This window comes from Oncorhynchus kisutch, linkage group LG11 (assembly GCF_002021735.2).
Source record: "Oncorhynchus kisutch isolate 150728-3 linkage group LG11, Okis_V2, whole genome shotgun sequence".
NCBI classification, from domain to species: domain Eukaryota; kingdom Metazoa; phylum Chordata; class Actinopteri; order Salmoniformes; family Salmonidae; genus Oncorhynchus; species Oncorhynchus kisutch.
Genome location: NC_034184.2, coordinates 64055435 through 64082782, shown reverse-complemented (window position 1 = coordinate 64082782; position 27348 = coordinate 64055435). Strand labels below are relative to the sequence as shown.

At 40.9% G+C, this 27348-nt stretch overlaps 1 protein-coding gene across 4 annotated transcripts in view; it reads right to left on the bottom strand.

The window, feature by feature from the left end:
• Positions 1-27348, bottom strand: part of ralyl (RALY RNA binding protein like) — a 146385-nt gene that overhangs the window by 18371 nt on the left and 100666 nt on the right. For all 4 annotated transcript variants that reach the window (XM_020494654.2, XM_031836089.1, XM_020494653.2 and 1 more), the window contains exons 3-4: positions 4652-4727; positions 3051-3098 (exon numbers count right to left, since the gene is read on the bottom strand). In XM_020494654.2, coding sequence (XP_020350243.1) covers positions 3051-3098; positions 4652-4727 — 124 coding nt within the window. The remainder of the gene's footprint in view (positions 1-3050; positions 3099-4651; positions 4728-27348) is intronic.

Here is a 27348-nt window from a genome sequence, read left to right as displayed (position 1 = left end):
CTACAACGTTGTTGATCCGTCCTCAGCTTTCTCCTATCATAGCCATTAAACTGTGTAACTGTTTTAAAGTCACCATTGGCCCCATGGTGAAATCCATGATCGGTTTCCTTCTTCTCCGGCAACTGTGTAAAGAAGGATGCCTGTATCTTTGTAGTGACTGGGTGTATTGATACGCCATCCAAAGTGTAATGAATAATTTCACTATGCTCATAGGGATATTCAATGTCTGCTTATGTTTACCCATCTAGCAATAGGTGCACTTCTTTGCGAGGCATTGGAAAACCTCTTGGGTCTTTGTGGTCGAATCTGTGTTTGAAATTCACTGCCCGACTGATGGACCTTATAGATAATATGTGTGGGGTACATAGATGAGGTAGTCATTCAAAAATAATGTTAAACAATATTATTGCACACAGAGTGAGTCCATGCAACTTATTATGTGACTTGTTAAGCACATTTGCTCTTGAACTTAGGTTTGTAATAACAAAGGGGTTGAATAACAAAGGGGTTGAATTTGAATTTTTTATTAATTTGTAAACATTTGAAAAAACATAATTCCACTTTGCCATTATGGGGTATTGTGTGTAGGCCAGTGACCAAAACATCTCCATTGAATCATTTTTAGGCTCTAACACAACAAAATGTGGAAAAAGTCCAGGAGTTGTAATACTTTTTGAAGGCACTGTATTTCAATCATATTGAATCAATTTCAAGTTCAATCAATTGAGTTTTATTTTTCTAATTGTAGGCTACTGTCTGTAATTCTTACCTCAATTTCATGATGTGTAGGCCTAACAACATGTGCGCAATGATGTGCCAAATATTCAATTTAGTGCATAGCCTAAGCATTAGAATTAACCACCTCAATATTTGCTGCCATAGGTGATCATTTCTTTCTAGGTAACATCATACCTGTCACGCTGATCCTCAACACAGGGGCCCCTCAGGGGTGCATGCTCAGTTCCCTCCTGTACTCCCTGTTCACTCATGACTGGCACAGCCAGGCTTGACTCCAACACCATCATTAAGTTTGCAGATAACACAACAGTGGTAGGCCTGATCACCGACAACGACGAGACAGCCTATAGGGAGGAGGTCAAAGACCTGGCCGTGTGGTGCCAGGACAACAACCTCTCCCTCAACGTGATCAAGACAAAGGAGATGATTGTGGACTACAGGAAAAAGAGGACCGAGCACGCCCCCATTCTCATCGACGGGGTTGCAGTGGAGCAGGTTGAGAGCTTTAAGTTCCTTGGTGTCCACATCCCCAACAAACTAACATGGTCCAAGCACACCAAGACAGGCACGACAAAACCTTTTCCACCTCAGGAGACTGAAAAGATTTGGCATGGGTCCTCAGATCCTCAAAAGTTTCAACAGCTGCACCATCGAGAGCATACTGACTGGTTGCATCACTGCCTGGTATGGCAACTGCTCGGCCTCTGCCCGCAAGGCCTACAGAGGGTATTGCAAATGGCCCAGTACATCACTGGTGCCAAGCTTCCTACCACTCAGGACCTCTATACCAGGCGGTGTCAGAGGAAGGCACTAAAGATTGTCAAAGACTCCAGCATGGCAAGCGGTACCCGGAGCGCCAAGTCTAGGTCCAAGAGACTTCTAAACAGCTTCTAACCCAAGCCATAAACTCCTGAACACCTAATCAAATGGCTACCCAGACTATTTGCATGTTAAACTGCATTGTTGGTTAGGGGCTCGTAAGTAAGCATTTCACTGTAAGGTCTAAACCAGTTTTATTCGGCGCATGTGACTAATAAAATTTGATTTGATTGTCAGAAATGCTACAAAAAGGTAGCACATTGTTGGTTCTTAAAGGACTGAAATGTGCATGTGAGAGCGATAAATTATTCATTTAATAAAAACTGCTGCATATACAAACGTGTTGAGCCCAAATGTATCCAAGTGTAACTGTCACCTTGTGGACGCCGCTGCCTCATTTTAATCCGACGTCTAGAATTGTTTCTAGGTTTGGGCCCCAAGAATTCTAATGATAACGGCCCTACGGTATAAGTGTTCTCTGTAATGGCCGGACGGATCATGACGCAAGGCGGGGAGTGAGTCGTGTACCTCCAATCAAATTGATTTGCAAATTTTCATCGACATTGGTGTCATATTGGCTTAGATATGAATTTAACATTGAGCTTCAATCAATCCATACTACTGTATATTCGCACCAACCGACATATTTTGTCATCAATGACTTATGAAGTATATCCCCCAACAATCTATCTATTACATATAAGGTTGATGGTAGCTGTATAATGGCTATCTACTGTAGGTCTATCTGACGTGGATTTGCTTATCAAATTGTCCTATTTTCAAATGCACGCAATAACATTTGTACAACCTATTATTCATAGCCTATGCCTCTGTCTCGCAATATATTTCTATACAGTATACTGTATCCCATTCTATGACCTCTTCAATTGTTCCTTATCAATGACGTACAAATCTGTGCTCCGCCATTTTGAAACATTCCAATTCAAGTGTGTCCTTTTGGATGCAAATAAATGTCAAATCTCTCAGAAGCCTGACTTTTCATTATTTTTCACACTGATCAAATTACTATTACACTCTAATGTACTATCAATTATCTTCCCATCCATCTTTAAAAGAAGGGGGGATAAATAAAACAAGATGTAAATGTCAAAGTGAGGTGTCTTCCTTGACTAATTTCACAGCGCCAGTTGATTTTTCAATGGCAGCTCTGTCCGAGTTGACATTTAGTAAATGTCTCAGCAGATTAAAGCACTGAACACCAAAACAAATTAGAGGAAGAAAACACGGGTTGATAAAAGTATAAGGACGTGCTCTACTCAGTCTTTTCAAATGGATGAAACGACTGAAAAGGTATCTTATTCATATTTGGAGAGAAGGTTGCTTAGCAAAAACAACTTGAAGCAGAAGGTACTTTGCTGGGAAACATTTCCATATTTCCGGGAATTTTTCATTTGACCGATTTTGCACTTGGCATAATGTAATTTACAGTTTTTTCCAATGTCATAAAAGTAAGTGAATTATTCAATACATACCGACTGTAGAAATCATCCCTGTAGTAGTCATAGTCAAATTCATAACCACTGGGGATGAGAGAGAGAGAGAGAGAGAGAGAGAGAGAGAGAGAGAGAAAAGAGAGAGTGTGTTTAGCATTTAATGTCTACTATAAGCTCTGTCAAATGCTAACATATCAAAACAGAAACCGTTTGATCCAAACAGACATGTGGGTCAAGTCTTAAGGCCACCGCAGATGGAGAAAAACCTTAGCTAATCTGACATGCGGAGGCCAAAGACTGACTGACAGGAATAAGAGTGGTTTCAGAGTGGTTCTACATTCAAGGCCGGAACCTGCAGATAAACCTAGGAAGGTCACAAGAACTAAGGTACCTCCATCAACAACACATTCCACAATCTCACATCAATTGTGAGCTCAGAGGAATCATGAAAATGTCAGTGCTAATAAAAAAATGGAACATATAAACTACATTTCAGAGAAGGAAAGAAAATGTAAACCTATTCAGAACAGGAGCGAAGTTCACATTTCTTTTTCACAGGGATAATTTTTAATTAAGATTCATGCAAATGTCATTTCCATTTAGAGCAGCCCAGTGTTGGTTTTGGCTCTCTAATTACCATGTTACATCACGGCTGTTTTGAGCTGTGGTATTAAAATGCAAATGAATGTTTAATGAATTTGTAACATAAAAAACTATGTGCAAATGAATAAATAAGAAAACAAAGAGGCCTAATGGAACAAGCCAATGAATGGGACAACTGTGGGTTGACAGGGTGTCAAGGGACCACTATACAACAGTCTGTTAACCATTAGTCATAGTAAATAGACCAATATGGCTGCACACCAGTTATACACTCAGTGGTCAGTTGATTAGGTACACCCATTTAGTACCGGGTCGGAACCCTATTTGCCTCCAGAACATTCTGAATTCTTCGCCACCACCAGCCTGAACTGTTGACACCAGGCAGGATGGGGCTATGGACTCATGCTGCTTACATAAAGTTAAGTTCAATCCTGACTTTCTCCATCAGCATGACGCAACAGGGAACAGGGATTCGTCGCACCAGGCAATGTTTTTCCACTCCTCAATTGCCCAGTATTAGTGACCGCTGGAGCATCTTCTTCTTATTTTTAGCTGATAGGAGTGGAACCCAGTGTGGTCGTCTGCTGCAATAGCACATCTGTGACAAGGATCGACAAGTTGTGGGCTCCGAGATGGTGTTCTGCACACCACTGTTGTACAGCGCCATTATTTGCCTGTTTGTGACCCGCGGGTCATTGATTTTTCCCCCTCACAATCCTAGAGTTAAAACAACACAGAACACTGACCTTTGACAAAATAATGATGCCGGAGTTCTCATACAAAGCCAGAGTATCTTTAGCCTAATGTACCCCAGTTTTCTATAGGTTCTTGCTGATTCGCCAACTCCTAGACATAATCTGAATTTGCATCACTCCTTAGCCTTCACCTGACACCACACACTAATCCAACTCCTTTACAAGTTGTTACAGTAGGAGAAAGCCTCAGACACACACTTTAGACAGGTTCCTCATCTCCCCATAGACAAGAGGGAGAGATGAGAGAGGGACAGAGAGTGAGAGAGATCTTTACTGGTTTACCTGTAAACAGCCGACAGCGGCCGTTTGGAGCCTGGCTTGGGCCGGTACGGTTTGGGCTCCCCTGCCATGTTTATGTCTGTAAAAAACATACAAATAAAAAGCAGTTCTTTACTCAGCTTTTCTTTTTTTCATCCACTCTTTCCTTCCCTCCCTAAAACAGTCAAATACCTAAAGTACCGGCAACTCATGTCAGTACCAATCCTGTCACTGAAAAACCGTTCCGGCATCTAATCCAATTGAACATTTCAGTGCAGCGTAAATGACTAGAAAAAGTCCGGTTTTTGAAGAACCCTTTTCAGTAAGGGGATGCAAAAATAGCATCAGATATCATTATTTAGTGTGTAAATTAAATGTTTAACATGTGGTGTACAATGAGGACTGATTTGATGCAATACAGTGCAAGGTTTGTCATCTTCAGTCCTGGGGAGATTCAAATACCTTTAATTGAACAATTCCAGGTAACTTACCATTTCAAATAATATAGTAGTCTATATGCGAATATGTCCGACATCCTCCTTGAAACTTTCCTGCGTGAAGCTCTTTTCTAAAGTGCTCTGAAGATAGCCATAACAACCTTGGTACCAATACGAACCCAGGTGTAAGGGGGAGGGAGAGAATACAGAGTGTCCTTCATTACTCATTTACAGAATGGGCTTCCTTGGGAGAGAAGAGAACCCAACAAGGTAAGGATGCTGTAGAGCGAATGCTCTTTAATTTACAACCATCCATTGTTCTGGTAGAAAATAGATATTTGAAGGAAAGTACATCAGCTTTTTTTCTATTTCTCGTTATCCACAAGTATGTATGAGATCAACTATTTCCCTCCCGTTGGTATCCTATTGTCTATGTACTTGCTCATGTGCGTATGAGACCGGCACCCTTGAAGGTTTCAACTTATCTGACTCGCTTTATCAGGTGTACTGTGATCACAAACCCTGAGTGTATAGGCTATTCAAATCGCTATCTCTACATCAGCAAGGCTTTTACAAGGCCTCCTTCACAACTTCTGCCTTCTGCACGATTCATCCTTTTTTACTGCATGTCAAAGATGCTCAAGACCTGTTTGAGCTGCAAGGTCATTCTGAAATGGCAACACAAGAGAGACAGGAACAGGAAAGTACATCCCTCCTCACAAAACAAGACACCTCGATGAGAGCTACAGTACAGGATGTTCACCAAAGCCTTTTGTGCCCAACAGAATACCGTGTGTATGCACATCTCACTGTTTAAGATGCACTTCCAGTCAGTCCTATCTAAGCAGATGTTAGTCTAAATTATGCATGTGGACCCGGCTGAGCTCACTCGGGAGCAGCTGAACCTCACTGGTGAGATCATAGCAGGGAGAGGCAGAATAAACGGCGGGAGGATTTTGCAGCCTAGCTTCCCGCCCCTCCACTCTCCACAGAAATGTGATTATGCCCATGGCTGTTTGTACACTACCCTGTCAGACATCCTAAAACACCGCCTTGTTTATTTAGAATGTGGGAGAGATAGCGTGTGTGTGTGTGTGTGTGTATGGTGGTGATTATAAGTGAGGATAACTTTAATATAATCCTATTACCTAGGTGTGTGTGTGACTGAAATAATCATTTTATCTGGGTTGATTTCTTCCACAGTAACGACACAAAAAGATATCAAACATTATGGGACAATTTGCTGTTACAGGCAGAGAGGTTTGTAACCCTCTTTCTTAAATGGTCTTTTAACTAATTTACCGCATGGTGATGTCACCATGGAAGGCCAAAACTCCATCCCACCAAAACAGGCTGAAATATCAGGTGGCCTGTTCAAACAGCTCTTACACTAGAAAGGCGGTATCATCATTTTCACAATTTCACAGTATTATTCCAACCTCATAGTGTGGAAATATATATATATAAAAAACTTTAGGAACACATGCTCCTTCCATGACATAGACTGACCAGGTGAATCCAGGTGAAAGCTATGATCCCTTATTGATGTCACCTGTTAAATCCACCTTAATCATTGTAGATGAAGGGGAGGAGACAGCTTAAAGAAGGATTTTTAAGCCTAGAGACAACTGAGACATGGATTGTGTACATGTGCCATTCAGAGGGTGAACGGGCAAGACAAAGTGCCTTTGAAAGGAGTATGGTAGTAGGTGCCAGGCGCACAGGTTTGAGTGTCAAGAACTGCAACGCTGCTGTTTGTCAAGCTCAAATGTTTCCCGTGTGTATCACCAATGGTCCACCACCCAAAGGACATCCAGCCAACTTGGCACAACTGTGGGAAACATTGGAGTCAACATGGGCCAGCATCCCTGTGGAATGCTTTTGACACCATGCCCGATGAATTGAGGCTGTTCTGAGGGCAAAGGGGGGTGCAACTCAATATTAAGATGTTCTTAATGTTTTGTACACTCATTGTATAAAACAAAGCAAAATCACATTTTTGACTGCAATGGGCTTTTAAGATCGATTTGAAGTCATGTATGCCCCAGGTGATAACAGGTATAAAGATCAGGTACTGTAGTACTTTAGGATAACACAGAGCAATCTCTGCATGGGTTAAACCCCGCACACACAACTTGACACTGTGCCATACAGCACTTCATCCAGCAACCTGACAGACTGTCGGCATTGGCTCCACTTGGCACTTGCCAGAGGGTTTAGAACAGTTTGACTGGGCTGTCAGGGTAAACCTGACTCAGGTGCTAACTCCACTGGAGGAAGGAGATCCATCAATGCTACAGCAACACCATTTGAGAAGCAACAAGGAAAGCGAAGGCTGATCCTAGACCAGCTCTTAGGGCTCTCTCGCTGGAGCATCAGCACAGTGCGAGACAGAGACAATGACTTACAATGAATACAATGAATGCAATGAATCAGATTCCTAGGGTCAAGAAGATGAGAGTTGTCCGTGGTGCTGATAAAGTGCAATACAGAGAATATTGTCGCTGTCCGTGGTGCTGAGATCAAGCACCACTACTACGGAGAATATGGAGCACTGTCCATGGACTTAAAGCAGACATCCACTCCACTCTGCCAAATCCTAACTTGACATACACGCATGCACATTTAATTTGATTTCCCCATTGATTTCAAGGCATGCCTATACAAATGTTCAAGTTCTGCTCGCTGGTGTCAAGTTAAGTCTTGACACGTAGAGGGGAAGGGCGCTGTCCATGGTCCTAAATCAGAGCTCCGTGGAGAGGAGCAGGGGGAAAGAACTTGGTGACTTTTGGCTGCAGGAGAAATGAAAGCTTCCCATTCAGACCGGCTTTCACACCGAATCATTCGCAGCATCCACAACGAGAACTAATTCTTCATCTCAATGGCTACATTCAATACTCTGTAATCACTGAACTTGCTGACCACAGTAATATTATACACCTTATACCGGAACACACACACACACACACACACACACACACACACACACACACACACACACACACACACACACACACACACACACACACACACACACACACACACACACACACACACACCTGTTCAAAAGTGTCCTTGTTTTTAAAATAAAAGCACATTTTCTGTCCATTAAAATGACACAAAATTGATCAGTGTGGACATTGTTAATGTTGTAAATGACTATTGTAGCTGGAAATGGCTTATTTTTAATGGAATATCTACATAGGCGTACAGAGGCCCATTATCAGCAACCATCACCCCTGTGTTCCAATGCAAATGGTTTTCTAATGATCAATCAGCCTTTTAAAATGATACACTTGGATTATCTAACATAACGTGCCATTGGAACACAGGAGTGATGGTTGCTGATAATGGGCTGTACTCCTATGTAGATATTCCATAAAAAATCTACCATTTCCAGCTACAATAGTAATTTACAACATTAACAATGTCTACACTGTATTTCTGATAATTTTGATGTTATTTTAATGGACAAAAAAAATGGCTTTTCTTTCAAAAACAAGGACATTTTTAAGTGACCACAAACTTTTGAATGGTAGTGTGTGTATGTATTCTGTATAACGCACACACCACACACAAAAAATATATATTTGTCATTGCACTTGCAGTACATTCCCTTCTGTAATCTTATGCAGGCCCTACAACATATATGACCCAGGTGGATGAATAAGTGAAAGACATACTGTATCTTCTCTGAAAGGATGAATAAGTGAAAGACATACTGTATCTTCTCTGAAAGGATGAATAAGTGAAAGACATACTGTATCTTCTCTGAAAGGATGAATAAGTGAAAGACATACTGTATCTTCTCTGAAAGGATGAATAAGTGAAAGACATACTGTATCTTCTCTGAAAGGATGAATAAGTGAAAGACATACTGTATCTTCTCTGAAAGGATGAATAAGTGAAAGACATACTGTATCTTCTCTGAAAGGGTGATTAAGTGAAAGACATACTGTATCTTCTCTGAAAGGATGAATAAATGAAAGAAGTGGGTACAAGGTGAAATCTATTCGAGAGACACAGAGGCAGGGAAAGAGCGCGAGGGAGGAATCATTTCAGCTTCAGCTGTGTTTTTCTGACAAGTGAACATGCATCCGTGACTCCCTGGGGTACGGAGGCCTGCTTTTTTTTATTGGACTTATATGTGCCCCTCACATCTCCCAATAGGAGCGAGAGCTTCACTTAATGCTGAGCCTTACCCGCGTGTCCTTCATATCTGACCTCTGCTGCCAAAGAGACTTGCATGTCATGCCTCACTCTCTCCCTTTTCCTATTATCCCTAGAAGCGAGGAATGAATAATACCGTATCAATATGTGGAGGCCTTGACTATAAGCCATGACTGCAACATTTAGTCATACCACCTCACCAACGTAGCCTTTGCACAGATATATACAACTGTGGTAATAGCACTTAGGCATATTAGAGTAAGTATTACTACAAAGTGAGGGATGAAACGAGCTGCCGCAATGCCCATAGCGGCAGTAGCACATTTTCAAAATAAAATTAGGGCTACGACCACAATTTAGAAAAGGATCACAATTTAGAAAAGGATGGAGGTGCAGCACAGAGGAAAAGAGAGAGCGAGAGAGAAAAAAAACGTACTCATATTGATGGGAGGGATTCCACCTAAGGTACTGAAGCAGATCTAGAACAAACCCAGTCCAGGCAGTAAGGTCAGACATTTTTCTCTCCTAACTACCCCCCCCCCCCCCACCCCCCCCCCCACCCAACACACGCACACACAGTCAGACAGCTAGAAAGGGCACTTCTTCAGTGCTCTGAGAGGTCAGGCCTTCTCTTCACATAGGCACTCTCACACCCACTCGGTAACACACACACACATACACACACACACACACAGAGCCAGGGGCTTGAGAAAGGAGCTGGCAGATCACCTCAAGGTCAGAGAGAGAGGGGCAGAAACCCCACACCCACTTACAGAGTGGGAGTGGGAGATACAGAATTACTTCAGAGAGGGAGGGTTAATGGAAAAGAAAGTGGGTGAGTGGAGGGAGAAAAGGAGTGAGTAAGGAGGGAAGAGACCAAGATAGAAAGTTTTTATTTAAATTTGATTTAACTAGTCAGTTAAGAGCAAATTCTTATTTACAATGACAGCCTACCACGGCCAAACCCGAACAACGCTGGGCCAACTGTGCACCGTCCTATGGGACTCCCAATCACGGACGGATGTGATACAGCCTGGAATCAAACCAGGGACTGTAGTGATGCCTCTTGCATTGAGATGCAGTGCCTTAGACCGCTGCGCCACTTGGGAGCAAAAGTGTAGGAGTGAGAGACATGGAGTCTGGAAGCGAAAAGTGGGAGCGTTTTACTATTTAATCCATTTTCTGGTCATATGAAGATTAAAATATTAGCAAAATATGGCCTCTTTTCCATAGGTATACTCTTCTATTTTCATATCTGTATTTCTAGTTGTCTTACACTGTGCCACCCATGTACAATCACCAGATAAACCAAGTACTCCATCTTTGAACAGCCTCACCTTTAAGAAATATGCTTCAGTATTGGCTTGACATTGGGCAGTGACTCAATGGAATGAGCTCCGTTGAATGCGGTCTCGCTATATATTACAGTCACATCTCATCTCCGACAGTTGTCCCGGCCAGACATTAGACTGAGTCATCCTAGGCTACCATCTGTTTCACAGCTCCACGGTAAACACATAGATAAAATCAGACCTACAGTGCATCAGACTCTTACAACAGCATCTCTTGATTAATCACAGTGTCGATGCTTCTGCCTGGTCTGAAAGCATCCCAGGCGCTTCTTGATCCGGCGTGACTGCTGATCTCTCTCTCTCTCTCTCTCTCTCTCTCTCTCTGCCTGCAGCTGTGGATCCCTGACCTGATTAACCGGTCGTGCTACTTTGTCCCGGACCTGCTGTTTTGACTCTCTCTCTGTCTTTCTCTCTCTCTCTCTCATTGAAAAACACATCCCTTACATCTCCCTCAAACAGACGCAGACTCTGTATCCCCGAATACTGGCGTTTCCTAATACATCTTTGTCAAATTGACCATGCACCCTCCCTCCTCCCCCCCTCCTAGCCCTGCTGTCTCTTTGACAAGATAAACCTTAAAGGGAGCGAGGGAGAATGAGAGTTGTCTGCTGCCGCCAATCTTGCTTCCGTCTTAATTAATTGAACGAAGTAACTAATTATGGAAAGCGAGAAGCGGCGGGAGGGAAGGGAAAAAGAACAGAGGAGCAGAGGAGGAGAGGAGGAGACGTGCTTGTGATGGACGTGAGGCGAGGCGGGAGAGCTGGCAGCGTTTAGTAGAATAGATTGTTGTCAGACCACCCAGTGGCCAACCCACACAGCTCATCAGAAGTTTGTTTTTAAGATGGGTTGAAATAGCTTTCTAACCGAGACTGTGCTGCTTAGACGTGAGAGTCGGTATGGAGAAAGATGAGGAGGAGGGAGGTTATGGTGAAGTTGTTCAGTGCAATGCTCAGTGAAAAGACGGCACATTTGTCTTCAGTATAAATAAGTGTGGGAAGAACATTGTCGGACTCAAACTGCCTTTGATTCTTGCTGGTGTTCACGTTGACATTTTCGCTGCCTTTAAAAAAATATATATATTTTCCATCTATAGAAAATAAATCTCTAGCTGAACACTGGAATTACCTAATGTACTAGGTTTTATTATGTCATACGTGGGTGAGGTACAAAGAATGTGAATTGTTGACGCAGAGAAATAAGATGTATGGTCCACCTAGCCCTTAGAGCAAAGGCCTGAGAACACTTATTATGCTCAAGATCCGACAGAATAGCTACCGCAAAGGGATTACCTGAAACAGCTGTCTAGTTGGCTAATATCCTTCTCATTCCCTCTGGCCAAATCAAGCTGACACACGAAGGTGAAATTGGTGGCATATTCGGTTAATTGTTTGCGGCAAATATTTCAATATAACAGGCAGGGGTGAGTACACAATCGTTTTTTTGTTTTTGTATTGGATGTACTGTATCTACCGTCGGCCTGTATTTGTCCCGGAAAGATAAATCCATTGTTTTGTTCATTTTTGTTTTACTCTGCCTACAAACACGATGGATGATTCAGAATCCAATGAATCATCCAGCGGTTGATTGACGAGAGATACTTACGAGCTCAAAGAAACATGTCGCAGGTTTCAGAGGATTCAAGCACTGTTAAGGACAACAAACCCAATCAACAAAACAAACCAAAGCCAAGTTGGCCAAGCGTAGGTATCAAGGTATCAATGATGGCATCAAACCATCCCAAAGCTAGAGGGCGCGTGTGGAGAGTGAGGAGGTTTATTGATATGGACGTTGACTTGTTAAAATCCATCAATGAAAGGCTTGCCAAACTTGATATCTTGGATATACTACATCAATGTCAGATTGATGATCTAAGGAAAGAGAACACGGTGCTGAAAGGTACTGTAGACTCTATTCATGGCAAGGTGGAGGTGGTGCAAAGGGAGAACAAATAACTTAAAGAAACCTTGCTTGATGTGCAGTGTCGATCAATGTGGGACAATCTCATATTTTCAGGGGGACCGGAGAATGACAACAGCAGAGTCTGTGAGGACACTGTCCAACACTGTTAACTCAACTGAAACTGCTCACAGATGTCGTGTGTAATGCCACATTCTACAGAGTCCATAGAATGGGTAAGGCCTCTGGGAATAGGCCTTGGGTTATTATTGCATGTTTTGAACATTTTAAGCAAAAGGTAATGATGAAGAGCAGGGGGCAGTGAACTCAGGAACACTGATTTTGGAATTAATTATTTTTTTCCCCCTGGAGATCAATGAAAGGAGAAAAAAAATGTATCCCATCATGAAAGAAAAGCGTTGTCTGAACCAACAAGTTTCCTTGGTGATGGATAAACTTTACATCAACGGCTAATTGTATTGGGAAACGAGAGTAACTCCCTGGATATTGTAATCCAATGTTCAAATCTGAGTTTGTGTGTTTTAGAGTATCATGACAACTTCAACTATAACAAATCTTCACTTGACAAGAAAGGGGCTGCATATAGCTCAGGTTAATGTATGTAGCCTCCCTAACAAAATACATGAGGTTTTTAACTTGGTCAACATAAATAATATTCATATTTTGGCTTTGACCGAAACGCAGTTGGATACATCTGTAAATGATGGGCAAATGAACATTCATGGATATAGTCTACTTAGAAGGGACAGGAATAGTGGGGGTGTAGCACTGTCCATTCAGAATCATATACCTTTTAAGTGGAGGGATGACCTTAATGTATGTCAAATAGGGGCACTATAGGCTCAAGTACATCTGCCTTACCAGGTATCCATATTGGTAGGATGTGTGTATTGATCTCCAAGCTCTAGTCTAAGGTGTCCTATCTGGATGACTTATACGCTGGGTTTGACCAGGCCAAAGATAGTAACAGAAATGTACTTATCTTGGGCGATTTTAATATAAATTGGAAGGATCATAATAATTCAAACGTAACTAAATTAATGAGGCATGCAGAGAGCGGTGGTTTGAAACAAATAGTAGATCATCAACTAGGTTAGGTCACCGTTCGGACACGTGCACTGATCTGATCTTCTGTAATATACCATTGCAATGCTTAAAAGCCAGATCAATGCCAGTGCGCTGGACAGACCATAATATTGTGACCATAACCATAAACACCAAGGTTCCAAAGAAACCCCAGAGGGTTGTGGTCAGGAGAAATGTTAAAACATTCAATCATGAGCTACTTCAAAAGGATTTGGCTGCTGTACCCTGGGAGCTGATTTATCTAGAGGATGATTTAAATCACGCTACAGAATGTTTTATTGATTTGCTCACTGAGGTAATGGACCATCATGCCCCAGTAAGAAAGAGTACAGTTGGGGCTCGTTTATCTCCATGGATTGATGATGAACTGGGTGAGGCATTTTCGCAAAGAAATATGGCAAAAGTCTTCGCAGCTAAATCTAAACTAGAAGTTGATTAACAGAATTGTAGAACACTACGTAATTATGCAGTTAAATTAAATCGCAAGAAAAAAACGTTATTTTACAAAAATGCTTTTATTGATTGTAAAAACTATTCTAAAATGTATGGAATACAGTAAAGGGCTATCTCATCATGCCCATCTAGAGCGGAGATTGACGGGAGAACAATAACAAAACAAGCTGATAATGCCAATCATTTTGCTGACACCCATTCTTCCAAACAAGCTATTGTCCAATTGATTGATGATCATATTATGAGCAAAAAAACAGCTCTTTTAGTCTACAAATGGTGTCAGTAAAGGAGGTGTTAAACCTATTGTAGTCATTACCCAATGGTAAATCTACAGGTTATGATCTTATGGACAAATCTTTATTTCGCTATGCTGCTCCACAGATTGCAGCTTCACTGAAATACATATTTAATTAGTCACTGGAAAAGAGGACATTTCCAAATGTATGGAAGCATGCAAAACTGTGGCCAATCCTGAAAGACAGCAAAGATCCCATTACGCCTGCCAATAGTCGACCAATTAGTCTACTCCCATCACTCAGTAAGATAACGGAGGGTATTGTGAGTAGACAAACCATTCCACTAGCACTGCATTGGTTGACATGACTGTCCAGTGGCTCAATGCTATAGAAAATGGCAGATTTTTTGGTGTACTATTTTTGGATTTTAGTGCAGAATTTTATTCAGTGGATCATGAAATAATTTTGACAAAAATGATTACATTCTGGTTTAAGGAGGCAGCACTGAATCGGGTAAAGTCATATCTAACTGACAGGAAACAGTCCACCTATATTAATGGGTTATTTTCTTCCCCTCATGCTTTAAACTGTGGAATACCGCAGGGCAGCTGCCTTGGACCACTTCTTTACTTAATATATACCAAAGACCTTCCTTATGCCTAATCTGAAACTCAAGCTACTATATTTGCAGATGATACTACAAATTATACAGCAAGACAATCGGTACAATATGTATAGCAAACTCTACAAGTAGATCTGGGAAATATCAGGGAGTGGTTTTGCCGGAACAAACGTGTTTTGAACACCAAGAAAACCAAGGTTATGTTGGTCTGTTTCCCCAGGAACAATTAAGTATGCGGGGAGTACAAACTGAGGAATAGGCAAAAACCAAACTACTAGGGATGCAGCTAGACAACTGCTTATCATGGTCATCTCAAATAACTAACGTATGTAAAAAATATATATATTAAAACTGCATGCATGATCAGAAGGATAGCTAAATATTTACCGGGAAAGATTCTTAAGCAAATAACCCAAGTATTAATTGGGAGTCAGGTAAACTACTGGTCTGGGGAAATGCATCAGCAAGTGAAATTAGGAGGCTGCCAATTGCACAGAACAAAGCAGCAAGGATTGTTTTAAGGTGGATATATGGTTCTTCTGTTGTAGTCATGCAAAATGCGCTTGGTTGGTCATCAATCAACAAGATAATTGTTGATTTCAGCCTCCTAAAAAACATGCTTATTTTATTTCACAATGTATACCATTTATAACGGCCCAACTCCATTCACAACAATATTCAGTTAGTAAGAGACATACATTCAATAAATACTAAGAATAGGTTGTCCACCATCTATGTGCTTTCCAGACAGAAAAGAGAAACAGGCAAAATAACATTTAGATTCAGAGCAATAAAGAAATTGAATAATTTATCTCAGTAAAACAGAAGCCCTTTCAACATATAAATTCAAACAATACTTTAGAACCATTTAAATATAATAAATTGGAAGGTTGTGCAGGACTATGGTAGATGAAGGAATCAAACTGTTAGAGTATTTATCTGGTCAAAATGCCAGTGTATTCTGTCTGTTTGTAACAGTGTGTTTTATGTGAAAATGTGATCGCATTATAAATTGTACTTTAATGTTTAAGGACTCTTGGAAGATTAGTCCAAATGAGGACTAAAAGAGATCCTAATATAATCGAATCAAATCAAATAAAAATGTCTGCCTTTAACATCATCGCCTGTTCTTCAGACGAATAAAGACTTCATGTACCCTGGTTTGGTTGCAATACAGACATCACTTTTCCTTCTCTCCAGTCGGAGACACTATTATTATCCCTTCCCTTTCCTAGAGCAGTGCGGCCTTCAACCGAGGTCACATATAGAAAGCGTCGCCCATCCTGCCAAAACCATTTACACTGTCCTTTGTCACTTGAACACTTCCGTCTCTTTTCTCCTCTTTGCTGGCTCAATGCCAGACCTTTCAACAGAGAGCCTACCTGTTTACTAATCAGGGCTGGCTACTAAAGAGGGTAACAGTGGGGAAAGGCTACATGCAGCCCGAGGTTACACTGTGATTTCATTACACAGTAAACACTTGGCTGCCATTGAGGCTTGAGCACTCTGCATGTCAAGGTGTTTTCTTGTAGACCTCCGCAAATCAAACAGAACAAGGCAATTAATTAAAATCCATATTAAAGTAAAACTGTGAGTCTGTCTGTCTGTCTCTCTTTTAACTAAGCAGGGTTTGTGTGGTCCTGTGTGCATTATGGTATGCAGGTTGCTCATCCACAGTTTATTTTCTGTGTAACTTCTACAATGCTGTTCTTTGCATGATCGAGAAAATATTGCTAAACGGTATTGGCCTAGAATTTCATTATCAGTGCATTGAGTGTATGTATCCTTAGCCATATTTAATCAAAATTACACTGAACAAAAATATGAATGCAACATGCAACAATTTCAAATATTTTACTGAGCTACAGTTCATAGAAGGAAATCAGTACATTTAAATAAATTCATTAGGCCCTAATCTATGGATTCCGCTTGACTGGGAATACAGATACAGTTGAAGTCGGAAGTTTACATACACCTTAGCCAAACACATTTAAACGTAGTTTTTCACAAATCCTGACATTTAATCTAAGTAAAAAAATTATGTTTTAGGTTCCTGTTAGGATCACCACTTTATTTTAAGAATGTGAAATGTCAGAAAAAAAAGTATAGAGAATGATATATTTCAGCTTTTATTTCTTTCATCACACTCCCAGTGGGTCAGAAGTTTACATACACTCAATTAGCATTTGGTAGCATTGCCTTTAAATTGTTTAACTTGGGTCAAATGTTTCGGGTAGCCTTCCACAAGCTGCCCACAATGTTGGGTGAATTTTGGCCAGTTCTTCCTGACAGAGCTGGTGTAACTGAGTCAGGTTTGTAGGCCTCCTTGCTCACACACGCTTTTTCAGTTCTGCCCACAACATTTCTATAGAATTGAGGTCAGGGCTTTGTGATGGCCCCTCCAATACCTTGACTTTGTTGTCCTTAAGCCATTTTCCCACCACTTTAGAAGTATGCTTTCGGTCACTGTCCATTTGGAAGACCCATTTGCGACCAAGCTTTAACTTCCTGATGTCTTGAGATGTTGCTTCAATATATCCACATACCTCACGATGTCATCTATTTTTGTGAAGTGCACCAGTCCCTCCTACAGAAAAGCACCCCCACAACATGATGCTGCCACCCCCGTGCTTCACAGTTGGGATGTGTTCTTCAGCTTGCAAGTCTCCCCCTTTTTCCTCCAAACATAACGATGGTCATTATGGCCAAACAGTTATATTTTTGTTTCTTCAGACTAGTGGACATTTCTCCAAAAAGTACAATCTTTGTCCCCGTGTGCAGTTGCAAACCGTAGTCTAGCTTTTTTATGGCGGTTTTGGAGCAGTGGCCTCTTCCTTGCTGAGCGGCCTTTCAGGTTATGTTGATATAGGACTCGTTTTTACTGTGGATAGAGATACCTCTGTACCTGTTTCCTCCAGCATCTTCACAAGGTCCTTTCCTGTTGTTCTGGGATTGATTTGCACTTTTCACACCAAAGTACGTTCATCTCTAGGAGACAGAACACGTCTCCTACCTGAGCGGTATGACGGCTGCGTGATCCCATGGTGTTTATACTTGCGTACTATTGTTTGTACAGATGAACATGGTACCTTCAGGCATATGGAAATTGCGCCCAAGGATGAAGCAGACTTGTGGAGGACCACAATTTTTTTTTCTGAGTTCTTGGCTGATTTCTTTAGATTTTCCCATGATGTCAAGCAAAGAGGTACTGAGTTTGAAGGTAGGCCTTGAAATACATCCACAGGTACACCTCCAATTGACTCAAACAATGTCAATTAGCCTATCGAATGCTTCTAAAGCAATGACATCATTTTCTGGAATTTTCCAAGCTGTTTAAAGGCACAGTCAACTTAGTGTATGTAAACCTCTGACCCACTGGAAATGTGATACAGTGAATTTTAGGTTAAACAATCTGTCTGTAAACAATTGTAGGAAAAATTACTTGTGTCATGCACAAAGTAGATGTCCTAACCGCCAACAAGACATCTGTGGAGTGGTTGAAAATTGAGTTTTAATGACTCCAACCTAAGTGTATGTAAACTTCCGACTTCAACAATATGCATATGTTGGTCACAGATACCTTAAAAAAAGATAGGAGAGTAGATCAGAAAACCAGTGACCCCCATTTGCCTAATTTATCTCCTTCACATAGAGTTGATCAGGCTGTTGATTGTGGGCTGTGGAATGTTGTCCCACTCCTTTTCATTGGCTGTGCGAAGTTTCTGGAAATTGGTGGGAACTGGAACACGCTGTCGTACACGTCAATCCAGAGCATCCCAAACATGCTCAATGGGTGACATGTCTGGTGAATATGCAGGCCATGGAAGAACTGGGACATTTTCAGCTTCCAATAATTTTGTACATACTATTGCAACATGGGGCTGTGCATTATCATGCTGAATCATGAGGTGATGGCGGTGGATGAATGGCATAACAATGGGCCTCAGGATCTCATCACAGAATCTCTGTATTCAAATTGCCATCGATAAAATGCAATTGTGTTCGCTTTCCGTAGCTTATGCCTGCCCATACCATAACCCCACCACCACCATGGGGCATTCTGTTCAGAACGTTGACATCAGCAAACCGCTTGCTCACACAACACCATACACACGGTCTGCCATCTGCCCGGTACAGTTGAAGCCGGAATTCATCTGTGAAGAGCACACTTCTCTAGCGTGCCAGTGGCCATCGAAGGTGAGCAGTTGCCCACTGAAGTCAGTTACGACCCCGAACTGCAGTCAGGTCAAGACCCTGGGTGAGGACGACGAGCACACAGATGAGCTTACCTGAGACGGTTTCTGACAGTTTGTGCAAAAATTATTTGGTTGTGCAAACCCACAGTTTCATCAGCTGTCTGAGTGGCTGGTCTCAGACAATCTCGCAGGTGAAGAAGCCAGATGTGAAGGTACTGGGCTGGTGTGGTTACATGTGGTCTGTGGTTGAGAGGCCAGTTGGACGCACTGCCAAATTCTCTAAAACGACATTGCTTATGGTAGAGAAATTAACATTACATTCTCTGGCAACATTCCTGCAGTCAGCATGTCAATTGCACGCTCCCTCAAACCTTGAGATATCTGAGGCATTGTGTTGTGTGACAAAACTGCTAATTTTAGAGTGGCCATTTTTTGGGGCCCCAGCACAAGGTGCACCTGTGTAATGATCATGCTGCTAAATCAGCTTCTTGATATGCCACACCTGTCAAGTGTATAAATTATCTTGGCGAAGGAGAAATGCTCACTAACAGGGATGTAAACAAATTTGTGCACAACATCTGAGAGAAATAAGCTTTTTTGTGTGTATGGAACATTTCTGGGATGTTTTATTTCAGCTCATGAAACATGGTTCAACACTTTACATTAGGGCTGCCCAACCCTCTTCCTGGAGATCTACCATCCTGTGGGTTTTCAGTCCAATCCTAATTCAACACACCTTCTTCTACTAATTAGCTGCTCAACAAGACCTTAACGAGCTGAATCAAACTGCTAAATTAGGGTTGGACTGAAAATTTACAGGACAGTAGATCTCCAGGAAGCAGCCCTGCTTTACATGTTGTGTTTATATTTTTGTTTAGTATTGTAACCTGGTTTTCTTGGCTATAAACCATAAATAGTTTTAACATGGAACAGATGTTAAATGCTTGGCAGAGTTTCTTATCTCTTCTGCATAAGCGACTTGTCCATTCAGTGGAAAATGCATGGACTTTATATATGACACCTTTTTCCATTACAGTGAACAGAACACAGAGGACTTAGTCTCATTCCCCTGTCCCAGTTAGTTTCTGAAGCTCTACACTATGAGTACCACATAGTCTAAATGGATCAACTCCAAATCCATGGCCCTCAGGGACCGGAATAACAGATAAGGGAAAAGGTATCCCGGTGAGATAGCACTTTGATATGAACTGTGAAATCAAGCTACCTTCCATTCCGTAAACAATGATGCACTTCGTTAAAAAGCCGAGAAATCAGGCTTGAACCATATTCCCCTTCAGAGACGGATAAATATTGCAGTGTGCAAGGCCCTGGAGGGATAGGAACCTAATTAGCTTAAAGGCTTGTGATAATTTGATTGTGAGCAATGAGGCATGTAGGAGAAAACAAACATGAACACGTTTTAGAACGCGTTTTCCCTTTGATATTCTGTGGTTTGAAATACATGTAATCATGATAGGCCATGATAACCAGGTTACCACTACAAATGTCTATCTCTCTACCGCAACTCTCTGACTGCCTAGTATGATCTCTAAAAATAGGCCACCACTATCTAACTCTCTGGTGTCAAACGTATAAGACAAAGATCTCGTTGAACAGGGCTGACATCACAACACCTTGCACTTCTCTGTACAACATGTATATTTCATTTCGAGACGGGAATAAAGAGCATATCTAATAATAACACAGATATACAGTGTCAGTTAATAAAAGTAAGTATAAAAGGAACATGACATCTAAGTACTGACAAGCTACGGGAGAACCTCAAACCAAAAAGGTTGCTGGTTTGTCTGTTTGTTATCAATATCAAGTTATTCCTTGTTGCCCTAAAGAAATCTGAAAGTGCTCTTGCTACCAAGTAAGTACAACATCTGACATATATTATACAGTATGAGCCATTTACTTCAGTGTTGAACATATTGTTGTGGCAACCCCGAGTCGTTTACATATCCATTAGCTTCTCACATTAGACCTAATACAAGAAAATGTCAGTCACACAAGCCTGTTGCTCTATATAGCTGGTGGATTTCCTATGGGGTTTCACACAAATCAGACCTCATTATAAAGTTTAAAATATGTGAACTAGAAGCTAGCAGTCATTCTTGCACCAGAATGTGTGTGTACATTTTTGCCAGTCATTCTTGAACACGATGTGTGTGTGTGTGTGTGTGACTAATTAATGGTGTTTGCAACTGGCAACTGTCCACCCACCCACTGACAATAGTCAGGCAATAGTCAGTGTGTATATGGAGACTGGAGAGGTGCTGGGGGAGAAAAGTAGTTTAATATGTCAGCCAACTTCATCAGACAGGGGACCTCATTAGACCCATGCTGACAGACACCTAACATGTCCAGGACAAGCGCAATCTCTGTTTCACTAGTGACACTTTTCAGGCTTATATCCTTGAGTTGAGTGTTTCTCGGGAGATAGTCATAGTCCCCAAATCCAGAACAAAATCAAGAAAGCGTACAGTATTATAGAGGGCCCTTATTGCATGGAACTTCCTTCCATCTCATATTGCTCAAATAAACAGCAAACCTGGTTTCAAAAAACATATAAATCAACACCTCACGGTACAACGCCTCTCCCCTATTTGACCTAGATAGTTTGTGTATGCATTGACATGTAGTCTACTTGTCCTTGAGCTGTTCTTGTCTATTGATGTTCTGCATTTGGTAATGTTTCATGTTTTGTGTGGACCCCAGGAAGAGTAGCTGCTGCTTTTGCAACAGCTAATGGGGATCCTAATAAAATACCAAGGTCTATGCACTAAGACTGGGAGCACTTGGAAGTTATAGGCCCTGCCTTAAAGGGATAGTTCACCCAGATGACAAAATAGCACATTGGTTTCCTTACCTTGAAAGCAGTCTATGGACAAGGTATGACAGCAATCCATGCTTTGGTTTTATTTCCCTGGCTCTTTTTCCAAATTTAAATGTTTAAGCATTTGTGGAACAAATCACATTTAAGTCATGGGACTGATATTACAATGTTTCATGTCCAAATCATCCGAAATAAATAAATAAAATAAAAAAGCTAATCAAAGTCCCTTATAGATGATGTGAATATGATGCGCAAAAAAAATGGGGGAAAACGGATTTGAATGATTTCCCATGACTTAAACTGGATTTGTGCCACAAATGCATTTTGGAAACTGTGCCAGGGAAACTAAACCAAAGCATGGATTGTTGTCATATCTAGCTATCACACTTTGAACAGAATCTATTGCAGCAAACATAAAAAAATACACTTCCCCCAATACATTTCTTTCCAGGCTAAGGAAACCAATATGTCATTTTGTAATTTGGGTGAACTATCCCTTTAACCATCAATTCAAGGAAGGATCTGCTATGGTGGCAGATGTAAACGAAGATACAGTAATACGCTGCTGTTGTATGCTATAAGGTTTGTTTAGGCGATATTACACAGAACTAATTTGGGCCCTTGACTTGACACAGGGTGCTATTAAGGATCTTAGTGCTGCCACTCATTGCCATGTTTCTATCGTTCCATCCCGCTTCCTCTCTGTCAGGGCAAAACAGACAGAACACAGATAACATCTGCAGAGGTTTAGCAGGAGACGGCGGGCTTCCATTAATTTGCCCTGCACTGCAGACTGCAACTAGGACTCTTGGGGGGAAATGCCTACTTGAAACAAAAGACAGCTGCAGACGTCTGGAGGGTCAAAACTCGTGACGCACAGAGGATGTCTAAAAAGGGTAGCTATCACACTTTGAACAGAATCTATTGCAGCAAATATTCAAAAATACACTTCTCTCAAACGCTATAACGTTAGAGCCAGTTGTGAACATTGTAAATTGTTTCTACCGAGTTGCAAGGGTGTGGGTCTGGCCACAAACACATGCATGTGCTGATCTCAGAATATTCCTTAAATGCAAAGTCTTAGATATTTACGATTTAAGACTCAAAATCCCAGCTATAACTGAGACATGGAAAAGACACAGAAATCATTTTTTTCAGAGGCACAGACCAATGCTATCCTGTCTGTGTTCCTAACTCCAAATATGCAATCTCATTATGCACACACAATTGCACTATAATGACACCTTTCACTGACATTTGACTAAAATACCCATTACCTAAGAATACAGGATTATATTATCATAGACTTTAATATTTGGCTTAGATAAATTGCTTTACTAAAATGTAAATATTTTTCTAACTATTTTTAACAAACTAAATTAATTATTTCACACTTAAAGTAACACTAATACCACATACCCTACCTATACCTGTATTTCATAATAGCCTAATACAGGTTTCATAACCTAAAGCTACAGGCTATAATATAACTTTTTTTTAAAAATCATTTTGATTTCACAATCAAATTGTTAACACCTCTGAAAACATTATCTGCGTGTTAATTTGAAATTATTCAATTGCTCAGCCTTTACCCATACTGAAACGTGAATTAAAAAATATACAGTTCTTGTCGAATCGCACCAATCCCAGACGAATTTGGTTGATCCATCCCTAAATCTATAGTTTTGTGGAATTATCAAAATAAATACAACTGTAAAAAAAAAACAACAGCAAATACAACAGAGTTCATATCGTTAACTTCAGAATATCTATAAATGCACGCGCTACACAAAAACAGATGTTTTTTTTCTAATCAAGTAGACTGGTACAGGATGGAGGGCGACTTACATCGTTGATTACGACGCTTTCCTTTATACATAGTCATTCTGTACGGGTCCAGTTTTGCGAGATGAAAACCCCTTTGAAACAACGTCGATGGCACAAGAATGTCAGCCTCATCCAACCTGGTATATGCCTTGAAATAAATCTGCCTTTTCAGAGGAGAATTGAAACCACTTCTTGAGTAAGGGCCATACCAATCGCAGCATTCAGAGAGGGGGGTTTCTTCGTTTTAGAATCATGCCAGTAGCCTATGGCTGGCCCATCATCAATTTTGGGATGCTCTCTCGAATGAATTATTTGAGGACGGATATCCAGTTAGCCTAGCAGGCAGCACACACGACGATTTACTCAAACCACGATAAGCCTTGGGGTTAATTATTCAAACCCCCTTCATTCTTCTGCAACAGCAGTTACTTGATTCGTGGATTTTCAATACTGAAAGAAGTCCTCATATATTTCTGCATAGATGTACAGTGCCTAAAGAAAGTATTCATACCCCTTGACTTATTCCATATTTTGTTGTGTTACAGCCTGAATTCAAAATGGGATTAAATAGCTTTTTTCTCTCTCACATATCTACATACAATACCCCACAATGACAAAGTGAAAACATGTTTTTAGAAATGTTTGCACATTTATTGAAAATTAAATACAGAAATATCTAATTTACATAAGTATTCACACCCCTGAGTCAATACATGTTAGAATCACCCTTGGTAGGATTACAGCTGTGAGTCTTTCTGGGTAAATCTCTAAGAGCTTCATACACCTGGATTGTACAATATTTGGACATGATTGTTTTCAAAATTCTTCAAGTTCTATCAAGTTGCTTGTTGATCATTGCTAAACAGCCATTTTCAACTCTTGCCATAGTTTAGATTTTCAAGCTGATTTAAGTCAGAACTGTATCTAGGCCACTCAGGAACATTCAATGTCGTATTGCAATCAGGATGCATGTTTTGGAATATTACTCTGTAACTGATTTAAAATCACCATTGGCCTCATGGTGAAATCCCTAAGCGGTTTCCTTCCTCTCCAGCAACTGAGTAAAGAAGGACGCCTGTATTCTTGTAGTGACTGGGTGTATTGATCACTATACTCATAGGGATATTCAATATCTGCTTTTTTATTTGTGCTCATCTACCAATAGGCGCCCTTCTTTGCAAGGCATTGGGCTCCCGAGTGGCACAGTGGTCTAAAGCACTGCATCTCAGTGCTAGAGCTGTCACTACATACACCCTGGTTTGAATCCAGGCTGTATCACAACTGACTGTGATTGGGAGTCCCATAGGGCAGTACCCATTTGGCCCAGTGTTGTCCGAGTTTGGCCAGTGTAGGCTGTCATTGTAAATAAGAATTTGTTCTTAACTGACTTGCCTAGTTAAATAAAGGTTACATAACCTCCCTGGTTATTGTGGTTGAATCTGTGTTTGAAATTCACTTAAGGACCTTACAGATAATTGTATGTGTGAGGTACAGAGATGAGGTAGTCATTCAAAAATCATGATGAACACTATTATTGCACACAGAGTCCATGCAAGTTATGCGACTTGTTAAGCACATTTATACTCCTGAATATATCTACGCTTGCCATAACAAAGGGGTTGAATACTTATTGACTCAAGACAGGTCAGGTTTACATTTTTAATGAATCTGTAAACATTTCATAAATCATAAATCCACTTTAACATTATGGGGTATTGTATGTAGGCCAGTGACCATAGAAATCTAAATTTAATTCATTTTAAATTCAGGCTGTAACACAATACATTTTTACAAAAAATAAAGGAATGTGAATACTTTCTGAAGGCACTGGAATTAAATGTGGACATATTATGAACCATTACTGTCGCTATTATTAATGATAAATAGTAATTCATCCAGTCTACTACATTATTCTCCCATTGGAGACCAAAAGCATCTGTCTACAAGGCGTGCTCCTTGGCTATTAGGGGTAACCCATTGCAGTAGGCTGATTGTGTTTCTTTCACACCCAGATGCATAACCAATTGCCCAACTGCAGCCCAATCCCACTTCTGACACCAACGCAGTAAATTCCTACGGGTGAGGTACATCAACTCAGACGAATGCGCTTGTGAGGGGCATCCACAATGTGTTGTTGTGCCAATACAATTAACTCACTCAACAAAAACGGTAGGTTATTTACCAATAACAAGGTTTCCAGCCAACATTTTTATGCGAGTAAAGTACATGTCCGATTAAAAAAAGAGCCACTACAGCCCTGATGGAAAATTTGATGGATTTTTTTTGGGTATACAGTCAGGTCCATAAGTATCTGGACAGTGACACAATTTGCATCATTTTGGCTCTGTACGCCACCACAATGGATTTGAAAGGAAACAAACAAGATGTGCTTTAATTGTAGACTTTCATCTTTAATTTAAGGGATTTGTCAAAGTTATTGTATGAACCGTGTAGGAATTTCAACCACTTTTATACATGGCCCCTCAATTTTAGGGGCTCAAAAGTAATTGGGCAAACTAACATAATCATACATTAAATTGAGAGTTTTAATACTTGGTTGCAAATCCTTTGCAGTCAATGACTGCCTGAAGTCTGGAACCCACAGTCATCACCAGATGCTGGGCTTCTTCCATGGTGATGCTCTGCCAGGCCTTTACTGCAGCTGTCTTCAGTACCTGCTTGTTTTTGGGGCATTTTACCTTCAGTTTTGCCTTCAGCAAGTGAAATGCATGCTCAATTGGATTCAGGTCAGCTGATTGACTTGGCCTTTGCAGAACATTCCACTTCTTTGCCTTAAAAAGTATTGCATTGCTTTAGCAGTATGCTTCGGGCCATTGTCCATCTGCACTGTGAAGCGCAATCCAATGAGTTTTGAAGCATTTAGCTGAATCTGAGCAGATAATATAGCCCTAAACACTTCAGAATTCATCCTGCTGCTTTTGTCAGCAGTCCCATCATCAATATATACAAGGGAAGTAGTTCCATTAGCAGCCATACACTCCCAAGCCATAACGCTACCTCCACCATGCTTCACAGATGAGGTGGTATGCTTCGGATGAAGTCTGGTGAAGTCTTCTCTTGATTGTTGACTTCTGTCATCCACCACAGTTTTCCGTGATCTTCCGGGCCTTTTGGTGTTCCTGAGCTCACCTGTGCATTATTTCTTTTTAAGAATGTACCAATAGTTGATTTAGCCACACTTAATGTTTTTGCTACCTCTCTGATAGGTTTGTTTAGATTTTTCAGCCTAATGAGCTTGCTTCACTGGGAGTGACAGCTCTTTGGACTTTATATTGAGGGTTAACAGTAACAGAATCCAAGCACAAATGCCACACCTGAAATCAACTCTATACCTTTTATCTGCCTACTTGTAAATGAACTAATGAGGGAATAACATCCACCTGGCCATGGAACAGCTGAGCAGCAATTGTCCAAGGACTTTTGGTCTCTAATTAAAAAGCAGGGGACCAAATATAAAAAGTGCTGTAATTCCTACACCGTTCACCTGATTTGGATGTAAATACCCTGAAATTACAGCTGAAAGTCTGCACTTTCTGCTCATATTCATTATTTAATGTCAGCT